At 42.4% G+C, this 14688-nt stretch overlaps 1 protein-coding gene across 8 annotated transcripts in view; it reads right to left on the reverse strand.

Moving 5' to 3' along the window:
• The window catches only part of NSUN7 (NOP2/Sun RNA methyltransferase family member 7), a 30700-nt gene extending 16260 nt beyond the window's left edge, over positions 1-14440 (reverse strand). Inside the window, exons 1-6 of one of the 8 annotated variants that reach the window (XM_084856921.1) lie at positions 14303-14440; positions 11767-11837; positions 9319-9378; positions 5718-5776; positions 4333-4463; positions 3227-3379 (exon numbers count right to left, since the gene is read on the reverse strand). In XM_084856921.1, coding sequence (XP_084713047.1) covers positions 3227-3379; positions 4333-4463; positions 5718-5729 — 296 coding nt within the window. In that variant the 5' untranslated portion in view covers positions 5730-5776; positions 9319-9378; positions 11767-11837; positions 14303-14440. Of the gene's footprint in view, positions 1-3226; positions 3380-4332; positions 4464-5717; positions 5777-9318; positions 9689-11766; positions 11838-13791 lie in introns of all 8 variants that reach the window. The other 7 variants (XM_084856918.1, XM_084856923.1, XM_084856919.1 and 4 more) reach the window with 7 other exon arrangements.
• Between the last annotated feature and the right edge of the window lie 248 nt (positions 14441-14688).

Here is a 14688-nt window from a genome sequence, read left to right on the forward strand (position 1 = left end):
CAACCCCTCCGTGAGCTGCTATTTTGTATACAAATGGCGACTCGGGGGGCGGGGGTAAAAGGCCTTTTACATAAATGGTAGCTGTAAAGGGACCATTTATGCAACATTACAGGTGTGAATGGATCATTCAAGCCTGTAATGTTGCATAAATGGCCCTTTTACGGCCACCATTTATGTAAAAGGCCTTTTACAAAAAAACCCAAGTCACAATTTTTACGCAAAATAGCCGCTCGCTGAGGGGTCAGGCAGCCACTCACCGAGTGCCCAATGGGGCGGGAGGCCAGTGGGGCTTATGTTCTATTTTATGGTTTTAATTGTTGTAAACCACCTAGAGAGCTTCGGCTATTGGGCAGTGTAGAAATGTAGTAAATAAATAAACACACAACTCCAAGGAAAGGAAGCTTGCAAGCAAATTGGTTTATAAATTCTGAATATGTACAATTGTGCTCCTTCAAAATAATTCTGTAATAACGTGCAAAGGATCAGAATGCACCTGGAACACACTCCATGAGGCTGTTTAAACCAGGTTCGACAGATTCTGAAAATACACCCACTACTCAGAACCCTTACTAGAAAGAACAGCTGATCCCCAAAGCATCAGGCCAGTGCTCAACTAAGCCTGGACACAGATCTCTTTGTCAAAGACCAGCTGCATCTCCTACAGGGCCACACTCTCAACTTGCGATATAGGGACCTAGACTTTGGGAAAGCATCTACTGCACTATTGTTTGCCAAACCACCCAGCCGGAATTTCATGCTACCATCTCCTTCTCATGTTTGAATAAAGCATGTTTGAATAAAGGATCTGTTTTGATATTCCTTACCAGAATGTGAGGAAGCAGTTGCCCTTTTGGGCACCCAGACACAAAAGTCTGGTACCAGGGCCCCTAGATGAACACTTGAGCCAGCAAAGACTTGGCAAAAATAATACAACTCCTCGATATTTCTGGCTGGAGTAGCCATGTCCCTGTTGCTGTTATTATTATTTATACAGTGCCATCTATAGCCCTATTCAGAGTGGTGTTATAAATCTGAGTAGGCTACACAAGCAAGGAGTGGAAGCATGCTAGCCCTGCCCCCTCCTGTATACATGGAGACTCTCCTTTTCATTGCCCTCCATGAGTAGAAGACAACAGAAACGTGAGAGACGGGTTGGGGCTAGTGCACTCCCTCTCCTTGCACTTAGTCTACTCAGGTTTATAATGTCTGAATGGGGCCTACGTACGTGGTGTTTTACGAAGTACAGGTATGACACGTTCCTACCCCAAACGACTTACAATCTAAAATAGACACAGGAAAACAGAGAAAACAGGAAATAGAAGCAAGGATAAGAAGGGGAATAATATGTGATTATTTCACTTACTTTGGTCAATTTCTGATAAATTACAGGGACTATGGGAATGATCCAAAGGCTTCCCAGAAAAGGTGAACTTTTGAGAAGGGAATTAAAGGAAATAAGGGAGGAATTGTCAGGGTTCCCTTTTGTCCCTGCTGAACTTGAAATAAACAAATAAAAACAGACAAGAGGCTTCTATCTAGGCTCTTTAATCCTTTTACTTCAATGGGTTATACAGATGCAAATTGTTAGCAACTCACAGTCTACAAAGGAAATGCCTTCAGGGAGTTCAAAGGGAAGCTATGAAGGTTGAAAGTTGCCCACCATTTGAGAAAAGGCAGGCATGCTTTCCTAACTTAAGGCGGGGGGATCTCCCTCTATCTCATGAGGTCTCTACGCATAGCTGCTCCCGCCAGGCCAATCGGGAAGGTTGCTTAAGCTCTGCCCCTGCCTCTTAGCTCTGGGTCTGTGCCTGGTGTCTAGGAATTCAAGCTCTCCAAGCCCCACCTCTCTCTGTTCACTGTCTCTCACAGGGGTGTGTGAAGAGAGGCCCTCTCCGTCCAGCTGGACTATTAAAACATGAAAATTCTGTCTCTCCCTGTCTGGAAGAGTCTGGGAAAGTTCCTCCCCCACATTTTGCAGTTCCTTATCAGGATCTGAGCTACTCTGCCACTACCTATGCTCAGAAGCACCCCTGACAGGTGTCACACTGAGGCCTTCTGAGAGGCAGTTCCAGACATAAGTGGCAGCGAGGGGAAATGGACAGAGTCATTTCAGAGAGCAGGATACTTTTGGATGGCTGGACAAGGGTGGTGGAGCTGGACAAGTGAACATCACAGGAAGGGATGTGTCAGGATATAAATACAGAGAAATAAAGAAAAGTAAGGCCATGGACGGCTTTGCAGGTAAGGACAAGAAGTTTGTGCAGGATGTGGGAGCAGGCAGGAAGCCAGCAAAGGGATTTAAGGAGTAGAGTCACATGGTCAGAATGACAGGAAATGAATAATGTTGGCAGCAGAAAGCTGGATGGATGTGAGAAGATTGTAGTAGTCAAGGCAAGAGATGACTAGGGTGTAGGCAAGTTTGCATTGAAGGTAAAGAGGGGAAGGACTGTTTTAAAAGGAGAAGCAACAAGATCTGGCAACAGACTGAATTTGGGGGAACAAAAGAGAAGAGTCAAAGAGAAAAACAAGGCTTCATGTCTAATCAACAGGGTGGAAGGTGACACTGTCAATGAATAAGGAAAGTGAATAAGGAGATGAGGGCCTGGGAGGAGAGATAATAAACTTGGTCTTGGATATATTGAGCTTGAGATGATGATGAAGCATCCAAGCAGAAATATAAGAGATGCAGAACTTAGTAGAGGGTGAAATCATCTGAGCTAGAGAGGTAGAGCTGGGTGTCATCAGGTGGTAGTGAAAGCCATGGGAAGTGTGAGGCTACCTAGGGACAAAGGATAGAGAGAGAACAGTAGAGGACCAAGTACAGAGCCCTGAGGGACCCCAAGAGAAAGTGGGGAAGCAGAGAAATGGTGTCCTCTTATGCAGACATTAAAACAGTGAGTGGACAGATAAGAGTAATTATAGTATCTAAAATCTGTTGTAATATCTAAAGGGCACCATTAGCTTGACATAAAGGTTGCACATACCACCCACTTTTACATTTCAGTGGCAGAAGTGGGCAAATACAGACTACCCAGCTAAACATTCCACTCACATTAAACACTAAGCTTAGAGTATTAGGACAATGGTATGAGTATTCCTGAAAAATATGCAGTCCACATTCACCACTGATACATTTCTACATAAAAATTATGTTTACATAACACTCAATTGTGAAGCAAGACAGTATGAAAGGTACACACTACTCTAGCAATCTTTCAGCCCTCACCTTGCTTTAAGTGTATTTACCCATGCATACAAAGGCAGTGAAGAGGCCCTCTGTTCTTGTTTCCGTATCATTTCTGGCAAAATATGTTCTATAGAGAGAGCATCATGCTTGATTCGACATCTTGCTAATGCAGCAGCCAGCTTTGTCTTAAAACTATGGATTAAAAATGAAAGCAATAGATCTTGTAGCAAGTTATTATTTATACTTCTTATTCCAAAGATTATGATCAAGAGCCCCATCCCCAAGGCATTTACAGTTGCACAGGCACGATCACAACAGCTTTAAATGGTAATTGTAATGACTTGTCTGGATTAGACATAACACTGGGCTATAGTCTGTTTTAAACATATTGTTGAACAATCCCATATCCAGCTCACAGACATTCATACAAATCATTGTTTCAGCTAATGTTCATTTGTTATCCCTCTGCCTTCTCTGTGAATACTCAGCTGTTACCCTGAAGCTCACTGGAGTACCCAATGACTAGAAAGGCACTGCATCACCAGTTCTCTCACCAATGTCCAACTGTAGAAATGGGGCAAGGAACAATAAATTTCTCTCCCGTTTGGAGATTTTCAACCACTTTTGGCATGCCTCGGAGCAAAAAACAGTCCTAAAGTTTTCCTCATTTCTAGACACTTTCCAAAAAGGCTTGCTGCCCCCCTTTGTTGACCCTTCCTCAGAGATAGAAGTTATTCTCACTGCGGCCACTCTTTCAATAAAGACAAGGTTTTTGCCCAGTACTAATATTTACCGGTGAGCACCAGAACAGGTGTTAGCAATAACCTGGGTCCTTAGGATATTAAAGGGGGTGGATGGGGAAGAAATTCATGTCAAACCATGTAACAGCATCTGTTGAACAGTTGGTATAGCTTGCTAAGAGCAAAGGTGTGCCTTTAATATATATATCGTTAGATATGAGAAAAAGCACCTGTGGCCCCTTTAATTCCCCACCCCACCACAAGACTGCTGTACTGATAACCAGACAAGGGATTCCTCACCAGACAAGGGATTCCCCACCACCACCTTGCTCCCCATTTGAACCATCAATAACCAATTCAGTACTGGTTATCCAAGGAGAATCCATGTACTTTGTGTACATATACCTGCATAGATAATGCTCAACTTCTTGGACCTCTGCTATTGGTTCTTCATCATCAGTATTATAGCGAGCTTCAAATTTCCGATCTTGGAGATCATATAGCATCACGACAACTAGGCTTGTCAATTCATCTGACTGAAAAAGAGAATCATTATATAGAAAGAACAGGGAAGAACAACAAAAAACACCCCAAAATTTAACATTAAACCTGCAGGATTTCCTCCCTCAACCCTTCAAATAGAGACAAGAGGGCCAGCCTAATCAGAGAGTGTAAAGGCCACTGTTTAGATGTTATATACACAAGTTGTCTTCGAGTTATGGGCTGAAAAGTGAACACAAAAACTAGCTTTCTGAACACTTTTCTTTGTAATACTTTCTCAAGTGCAAAAATAAATTTTAAAACCTCTCTTTACTTTTAGACCCACTAGTTCTCAGTAGGCAATCCATTTTTAGACAAGAAGTGAAACACTAAAACTAGGTCTAGAAACCATACCTCATCAGCAATTGTGACCTCTTAAAATAGATGTCAACGGTAACTGGGGAAGTGGCCTGAAAAAGCAGGCATTGACACATGGCTTCCTCATGATATAGGACCTGGGATATTCCAAGAAAAGGTAGCCACTGGAGAAACTAGTGTCATATAAACCTCAGGTGTACTAATTCCAAAAGGTCAAATAAAAGACTCCTAAAATCAATCTAGAATACACAACCTAAAAATCACACATATGGTTGCATTCACACACTGGCACAAGGCTACTCAATCTACCACCGAAAACATCTTGACTGCTCTAGCTTCTCATTCCACTAACGTCAAACTTCCTGCTCACTCTTAAGTATGTCTATTTAGAAGTAAATCCATTCATTGAACTTGGTCTTACTTCCTAGTAAGTATTCTTAGGACTGCAGCCTTACTTGCTGTTGGCTTAATCAGCAATTATGTCTGTGTGCCCCCAGAAACTGCACTGAAGGAGTAGTTCTGAGACTCATACATTTTTTCCTTGCCCAACAAAAAAGCCTAGAGAGCAAATGTTGTTTTCAAAATCAGTTGTCGTAGTCCATGGCAGAGGTGGGGAACTTCAGGCCTGGGGGCCAAATCTAGCCCTTCTTTGGTCCCAGTCCAGCCCTCCTTGGGTTCCACAGATGGCCATGCTGACTTCCCCTAGCCCCAACCTCTTTCCCCCAACCTCTAACCATCAGGTAGTTCCCCAACTTTTGTGTAGTTTTTTGTCCCATTCCAAAAGGAAGATAGGCCTCTCCTAAGGCTTGGTAACTGGCAGTAAGAGATTTAAGCCACAGTATTAAAAATAAAAGATATATTTGCACCAAGGTCATTTAAGCTGACAAGGTACAACAGACCACAGTGGGCTACAGAACAAAATATTTACTTACTATTGACTGCATTGGGTAAATGCCACTGTCTATCAATATATTTTCAAGAACATCTTGATCTGCAGGAGAGAAAGGAATATAGTAGAAGACATCTTCAAATACTCCACAATTTGCTATTTTTGCACAAATCAGTAACATCTAAAAATGTCTAAGGCATATTCTGAAAATACAAATTTGTGAATTAAAACTTATTAGCCCACTGAGCATAAATCTTGATTTTCATTCTACATAAGTTGTTCAACACCATCTATGCATTAGCATTCTTACCATGGCGTAGAAAACGTAGCACACAAACTTGAAGTAAAACTGCACAATGGTCACATGCCTCCAAGAATCAATTAGGATATGTGTTGGTTTAATCATAAATATACATAAGCGCAGTGTATATATTTTAACAGTTTAATATATTTAAATTATAATGAATAAGCAGCAATTACATATGGCTATTTTTGGGCTTATAAAATGTTATCTTCTTATTTTGTGAGACTCTTCCAATTGAAAGCATTCGCTGCATTCACACATGCTGCTAATTCAAGTTTAGGGATATCAGAGAATTCTGCCATGGACTGAAATGGGACCGAATTCCCTTCAGTCCGTTTTGATATGCTGTACATAAGAAAACAGGAGTGAGAAACATTACTGAGGAACATCAGAGGTTATCACCTAGCTTGCTTATTTTATCGGCATAGCTGAGAAATGCGACCAGTTCTATCTTTATCAAAACATCTTCCTGTTAGGTGACAATTCCAAAACCATGGCGAAGTTTATGTTGAACATTATCAGAACCAAAGGAACCAACTCCCCAAATTCACACTGCTATCTTAATTCACTATATTTTAAATAAATTAATGTTGTGCCAAAAAGCACACCACCCCTACATTTTCTTCTGTTTGTATCTTGACTACAACTACCATGTTAATCTACAAGGTGGAGGAGCACAAGGCAGCAAGCTGACACCCCCTAATATGTTTTTGGGGTACCAGCTAGTGAATTCACAACCCTTTATGCCTGGGGGCAGGGAAGCCCAATACAGCAGTTGCCCTACCACATCTGATCTTTACAGTTATGGTTGCCGGATTCAACAAGGGGCAGAAAACTGGTATTTGGAAGGAGAAATTTCAGCAGGTGTGGCTTCTCCTATTACAGTGCTGCAGAAGTGGCAGAAGCTGTACCTGTCTGAATTCTCTCTTCTGTACAACTAATTAGACGCACATGAGTTCTCTTCCACATTGAATCTAAAAACTGTAGGAGAGCAATAAGCTTAGATAAACTTTTTTCCCATTTCTTTCGTGGATTACCAAGCATGTGTAAGAAGTGTTAGATTGGGAGACATCCTTCAGTACTGCGACCTTACAGAAACACATATACAAAGAAGAGGTGTACACCAACTTTTATTCCTGTGATGAAAGACCACTTGCTGCCAGAAGTGGATAGATATATGGAATGAAGATTCAGTTTTTGAGAAGGGAAAGAAATACCTCCAATTATGTATAGGTTCTGAAGCCAAGAACCTAACAGAGAGCAGAAGTGCACATAATTAACTATTGGAATATGTTCTTCTATTAATACCATGGTCCGTACCATCTTGTTCACAAAGAAACATGTCTCCAGGGAAAGGGAGGGGAGAGAACACTCAAGAGAAAAAGAACAGCATCATTTGCCAGGTTGTTGTTTGTTTTTATGTTCAGCAATGAAAGAGGTACCTGGCCTTGTTCCCAACTCTTGTCCATATGAAACTTTTCAAGGACAGCATTGCCTCTTGCCTCTCAAAAGACTTTTGTTATTATAGTACCAAGAACTAGAAATCACAGCAATTGCATAAGCTTGATTTTTAGATTTATGGACTGGGAGCATGCATTATATTTCTCCATTTAAGCAGCACTTTATATTCAATTTCACCCATGAATGTGGCTTATCATTGCAGGACAGAAGTAATTTCTCCTCCCTGCATGAGCGAGACAAGCTGATGTTACCATATTTTTAGTAGTTCCCATGGACTCCGACAGCTTCTTTTCACTTTTGCCTACTGATTCAGACATACTTATCTCAGTCCAGCAAGCTGCCAAGGTAACCCTCCCTTGCCCGCCTTCTTTTCCTATTGAAGTCCCACAGCGCCTGAACAGCCTGTGTACTTTTCACCAATAGTTGACCTTCTGGGATATAAAAGAAGTTGACTTTTGGAAGAGACATATCTTTTGGCAATTGCCTACATAAGCCTGTTGAAAGGAGAAATGCCACTTTTGCAAGATATATAGCACTTGTGTTCCCTTTTCAACAAATGTGCAAGGAAAACCAGCTGAGGTCTATGCAGGCATGTTCTTAATAAATTATGCAAAACATGCACCAGATTACTTAATATGCATAATTCATTCAGCTCACTGATTATTTTTTAACCCTAGCACATACATGGTCCTGACAGTTTCCCATTTACTACCTTCCACCTAACTTCAAGTGGAGGTTACATAATGCCCCCTGCAAATTCGGTAGATGCACAAGGATTAGTGAACTATTCTCATTAGGCATGGAATGCCTTCAGAATACTAGGGTTGCGTTTGACATGAAAACAAGGAAGTAAAGCTGTATGTAATTGTTTTGAAACACAGAGCTAGAGGGGTTCTTTCAAGAGCTCTGACAAAGTTGAAGTCATTCTACCAGGTAAAGGCCAGCAATTGGCAAAAAGGACACATACACACATAGAAGGTCATCAAAATGAATGAAGGGAATGAATATAAAGACTAGACAGAAGTAGAAACAGATGTATGGACTGTGAGGGACAAGCACACAGATTATCCAGGTTTACAAATTACCACTAATCCCCAATTCACCTGACAGCTACACCCAGGTAAGCACCTAAATAGCATCCTACCCAAGCCATTCTTCCCCAATCTAGGTCCCTCTATACATTTTGGCCTACAACTCTCATCACCTGTGATCACTGGACATACAGGACAAGGATGATGGGAGGAGCACACCAAATCATCTGGAGGGTACCAGGTTGGAAAAGGCTGAGCAGTACCGTATGTACAATTAGCCAAGCACTGATCCTGATTACACATACAGCTCAAGGAAACCAGGACCAAACACCACTGTTGGGTTGGGGGGGGGGTGCATGTGAGTATGCATGTGTACTGCATACAACCATCTCTGTTCCCCTTTTGCTTTGAAGGCTATTAGCCCATCAAGGCAGCAAAGGATGTGAGACACACACATCCAGCTAATACAAACGGCTGCATTCTGTCCTAGAGAGCAGTTAACTCCCAGCAGGATGTCCTTCATAGCTGGGAAACATATCTAGCGCCCTATTCTCCCCTTGCCCCTTTAGCTGAAGACAGGGAGAAAGAAGCTACCCAAGAATCTTGTCATAGTGACCGCAAACTGGTTGGAACATATTCTTACGTAAAACAAACTCAAATCCTTAGGAGTCATGATATCTAGAAGAGATATTAAATACCACCACATGTTTTAATTCACTACAATCATATTATCTTTATGTCAGCTAGACAAACTACACATTAAGCACCTGTAAATACACAAGTGAATTTCTTACGCATTTTAGGGTGCTTTTTTTCCAGGGAGGGTGGACAACAGACTTTCTACTTACATTTTAGGGCACTGAAAGCCAGTTCATAGGACAGACGCTGGAACTGCTCATCTTTGAAATCTGGAAGAGATGGCAATGGCCCATTCCCATACTTTACCAATATTTTATCTTGAGGCTTTTCATTATGAATGCCTTGAAAAATGTTAGCAGCATTTAGGTAAATGGAGTCCTGATAGCCATTCTTCTCAGTCAGACTTGTTGAACTTTTTTCAGAAGATAGTATTTCATTTGAAAAAGTCACTTTGTGGACACTTGAAATGTCACTTGAAATGTTATCATTTGAAGACATCAAGCTACTTCTTAGAACTGGCATTGTTTCTGTATTGATGTATCAATATATAATAGGGTGGCAAGCAGAATCCTAAAATCCCTGCAGAAATATGGGTCACATTATGAATTAATTATAAGTCAGTTGTGAAGCATTTTGTCAAGATTTGTAAGAACATAAGAACAGCCATGCTGGATCAGACCAGTCAATCCAGTCCAGCATTCTGTTCACACAGTGACCAGCCAGCTGCCCACAGGAAATCCCACAAGTATGACATGAGTGTAACAGCACCATCCCACTCATGTTTCCCAGCAACTGGTGGACACAGGCTGATACTGGAAGCAGCATATAGCCATCAGGACTAATAACCATTAATAGCCTTCTCCTCCAGGAATCTGTCCAATCCCCCTTTTAAAGCCATCTAAATTGGTCACCATCATTACATCTTGTGGAAATGAATTCCAGAGTTTAACTATGCACTGTGTGAAGAAGTACTTCCTTTTATCTGTCCTGAAGCTCCCACCAATCAGCTTCATGGGATGACCCCAGGTTCTAGTATGTCTCCCTATCCACTTTCTCCACACCATGGATAATTTTACACACTTCTATAAGTTTTACACCATACTTGCCTCTTTTTCAAGCTAAGCAGTCCCAGATGTCATAACCTTTTCTTGTAACAGGGCTGCTCCAGACCCTTGACAATTTTGGTTCCCTTTCCTGCCCTTTTTCCAACTCTACAATATCCTTTTTTAAGTGCAGTGACCAGAACTGTACACAGTATTCCAAGTGTGGTCGCACCATAGATTTGCATAAGAGCAGCATGATATTGGCAGTTTTATTTTCAATTCCTTTTTTAATTATACCTAACATCGAATTTGCCTTTTTCACAGCAGCCCCACACTGTGTGTTCCTCTTGGAATATATACTGCCATAACAATTTGTCCAGGATGTTATATTATTATTATTATTATTAAATTTATTAATCGTCCATCTGGCTGGTCACCCAGCCACTCTGGGCGATGTACAACATACAATAAAACAGTTTAAAACAATAAAATTCTACAGTAAAAACATTTTCTAAAATACCCTAACCCACCCCAAATGCCTGCCTGAACAACCACGTTTTTAATGCACGACGGAAGCTCATTAAAGAGGGGGCATGGCGGAGTTCCCTAGGGAGGGAGTTCCACAGAGTGGGGGCCACCACAGAAAAGGCCCTCTCCCTCGTCCCCACCAGTCTAGCTGTCCTGGCTGATGGGACAGAGAGAAGGCCATCCGAGGCTGATCTTGTTAAGCGGCCTGTCTGGTGCTGCTGGAGGCGCTCCTTAAGATAGGCTGGGCCGGAACCATATAGGGTTTTAAAGGTCAAAACCAACACCTTGAATTTGGCCCGGAAAACAACTGGTAACCAGTGCAACTCCTTCAGCACTGGAGTGATGTGATCTCGCCGGTGGCTGCCTTTAATCAGGCGAGCCGCCGCGTTCTGTACCAGCTGCAGCTTCCGAACCGTCTTCAAGGGTAACCCCACGTAGAGCGCATTACAGTAGTATAAACGAGAGGAGACCAGGGCATGTACTACCGATGGGAGCAGATGGTCGGGATGTTAACATATAGTAATAGCCAGCAGAAAGAAGTGCATCTTAGTATAATTTTAAAGTATTTGTTTCATATCTGATATGTATGTCCGTCCGTAACAAGATATTATTGGATATTTTTGATTACATATTGTAAGCTGTTTTGGATGTGTGAAAACACCGAAAGTCAGGATATAAATTCAAATAAACAACCAAACCAATCATGTCAAGGTGTATGCATATGCATACTTTTTCACTCCAAGAAAAGAAGCAGAAAGCAACACCATTAGGTAGAATTCTGAACTGGTCAGGTATCACAGCTAAGCTTCTGAATGACAGCTAGTATCATCTGCTTTCCATTCTTAAGGAACTGTTCATTCTCTCTTCCCCTCCCACTTTTTAATATATATTATTAAAATATATTTATATAAAAATATAATATAAAAATATAAAAAAAATAATATATATATGGGGAGACTTTCCTTCACTATCATGTAATGCCTGGATAAGCACAGCATATCCTTGTACAAAGTCAGAGTGGCATTCATGCACATTCAAGATCAGTTACTATCTTCATTGTCCCCAAAGTAGCAAAACGATACCCACTTTCTTTAAAATCATCAGCTGAGTGGCAAAAAAACGAATCCCCACAATAGGTCTGTTTCCAGTTTGACAATCTGTGAGCAAAAAGAAAAAAAATAAAGGAGTTACAACTATATATACAGTACATATTTAAAGTTATTTGTTCTCTCCAACACCTAGGCTCTCTGAGGAGCACACTAAAATCCAGGTATATGAGACACATGGAGGGAGATAGGATAGATGGGACTCCAGAAGATACCCACAGGTATAGTTTTGGGCGTTTTTATCAGTCGAGGCTGGGTTAAATGGGATTGAGCTGCACATGAGAATAAAGTGAAGGGAATGGGGGAGCACTCCTTGCTCTGTCCCACAGATACATATACGAACTCCAAGTGCTCACAGAGTAAGCCTAGAAGAGCAACCTATTCTAAACATTTGAGGACACTATTCTAGCAACAGTTTAAACGGTGTAGTCAAGTCGCTAAATGTACAAGAAAACCACCCCTACTGTGGTCCAACTCCGATCAACTTCTTCAATTGAATATAGTAACAAGAAGTCCCCAGATGGCACCCAGAAGAAGCAAACAAATTAATGGAAACTGTTAATATAACAGTGACCAGTAACAGCAACTCGATCCTAGGAACCACAGTGCCAGCAGTTACCTATACCAGCTCACGCACAAGAAATACCAAGCCAGTGAAATGTCATAATTTGTAACATGAACCAAACCAGAGTACTTCAGCAACACAGCCGTGTGTGACAAGGCCATTGTACAGCACAGAAAGAAGAAATGGTGGCATGAGTGGAGATAATGCAACGGAAGATGTATGACTTAACAATTTTGTCTTATGTTATATGTAGTTTTATTATCAGTCTGTCCAGACCTCAGATTAGAAAGGCAGGATAGACATTAATACAGTGTGCCATCCCTAAAGGCCTTGTGGCCAACAAAGAATTTACTTATATTAACAAGCAAGTTAAATTATCACAAGATTAGAACCATCAGGCTGCATAGCAGGGAAGACATGTTCACACAAGTGCAGTAGGGAGGAGAAAGATGTAAGAGAAAAAGGGGTTGATTCACAAGTAACTTCCGCTGCTTTCCTTCCAATACAACTTTTTCTCCCACATGTGAGAAATAGTTGGGGAGAGGCACAAGTTTATTTGGTTGGTGAAGCAGAATATTCATTACAATAACCATTTCCTCATTAACATACAAAAATACTACCAATTTAATACAACAGAGATCACAATGTTATTTTAAAATCAAGTGAGAGGCAGTGAAAATCTCCGCAAGTATAAGGTAATTGTAGAACGTCTCAGCTTGCAGCAGAATCATCAAAAGCCTTTCAGAAAGCAGCACTAAGGAGTGCTTAACACAGGTTAATTTCTCACATGGGTATCACTTCTAAATACCAAAATTGTTTATATCTCTTGATTAACACACAGACTATTTCATGGTACAGGAAGCCCATGATTGGTAATGGGTTGGATTATATGTACATGTGGTTAAATGAGCATACTTTGCCATGCCTAGCAAGTATATCACTATACAGAAGAGATATCCATATAAGAAAGTTATCACCATGAGTGAAAAGGTTCTTCAAAGAATTCCTTACTATCTGAAATCAGATATTTCTTAACCACCTTAGAACAATCCCCTAATGTTACAGTGCTTCTCGTCACAGAGCCCATCCCCACACTTGGCATCCCAAGAGAACTAAATACAGTCTATGATATACAAAAAGGCTAGAATATCATGTAAACTGTATTTTCACAAGAGTTTTAAGAATGAAAAAGCAGTGCATCAAGATTCAATGAATTTGGCAAGTAGAAAATTAGATTCCTGCCCAGCATTGTTCTCAGATGTTTCCTCTCAAAAACATACATGGATTTAACATTCCGACAGAAGTTTTCATGCGAATGTCTTAATCAGTCATTAACAGAAAGTACTCCCTACAACAAAAAAGGAATATTTACCCATGCATTTCCCAAAACTCTTTGCTTAAAAGAAGGGCTTAAAACAACAAGGTACAAATATTACATACCCACTATTAAGGAACGATCGGAGCCCTTACTTTTTGTCTGGTTTGGGGGGGGGGAGTACCCGTGGCAGGACTCCTCTCCCCTTTTGATGAGATGGAAGAGAGGCAGTATTTCGGCAGGTTCGGAGCGTTCCCTGGGCATGAATATGCAGCAATGGGGAGAGGACTCCACCTGTTGAATTTCTAATGTCATACAGCTATGTAAATCAGTGAAGCTGTGACGGGGAGGGGGGCAGAAAACTAAAGCGTGCCAATCCAGTCCGAGAAGTTGGTTTTGTTTTGTGTGGCTTTTTAAATGCTCCCCCCCCCCTTCCCCAGCACATCACACCGTCCCCCGCCAGTCCCCACAACACACACGCGGTCTCAGCATCCCTCGGGGATGCCACTGAATGGGACCCCGTGACAAAAGCTACTTTCCTCACGGTTTGCGGCGGGGGGAGCGCCCCACAACCCGGCGGGGCGGGGCAGAGCCACCACGCCACACTACCCCGCCGCCGCCCGGTGCACCGCTCACCACAGTGCGCTGCGCGCGCTTCGAGGACGGGCTCGCGCGCCACGACAAGCTGCGGGGCTCTCGAGCGGCCCCTCTGCGGCGGCGGCCCTCGCGCCTCCGCCAGCTCCAAATCTTCCCCGCGCTGGCACGGTCCCCTCCAGAAGGGGAGGGGCACGGGCGTCGCCCCGCCCCGCCCACATGCCACACCCACCGCCGTGAAGGAGGCGGGGAGGGAGGGGCGGGGGAGCTCCACCGGCCGTTTCATTCAAATCCGGTCCCTACCATTCACCGGGGGGGGGGGGAGAAGGGCGCGGCTCGCATTGGTTGAACTCGCGACTCGACTCCCGCCTGCCGACTTCCGGGCGCACCCACTTTTTCTAAGGCTGTCAAGGGAAGCCGTTTCTTCC

The sequence above is a fragment of the Heloderma suspectum genome, chromosome 5 (genome assembly GCF_057233095.1).
Source record: "Heloderma suspectum isolate Gila_16-S chromosome 5, 16-S_ref, whole genome shotgun sequence".
In the NCBI taxonomy this organism is placed as follows: domain Eukaryota; kingdom Metazoa; phylum Chordata; class Lepidosauria; order Squamata; family Helodermatidae; genus Heloderma; species Heloderma suspectum.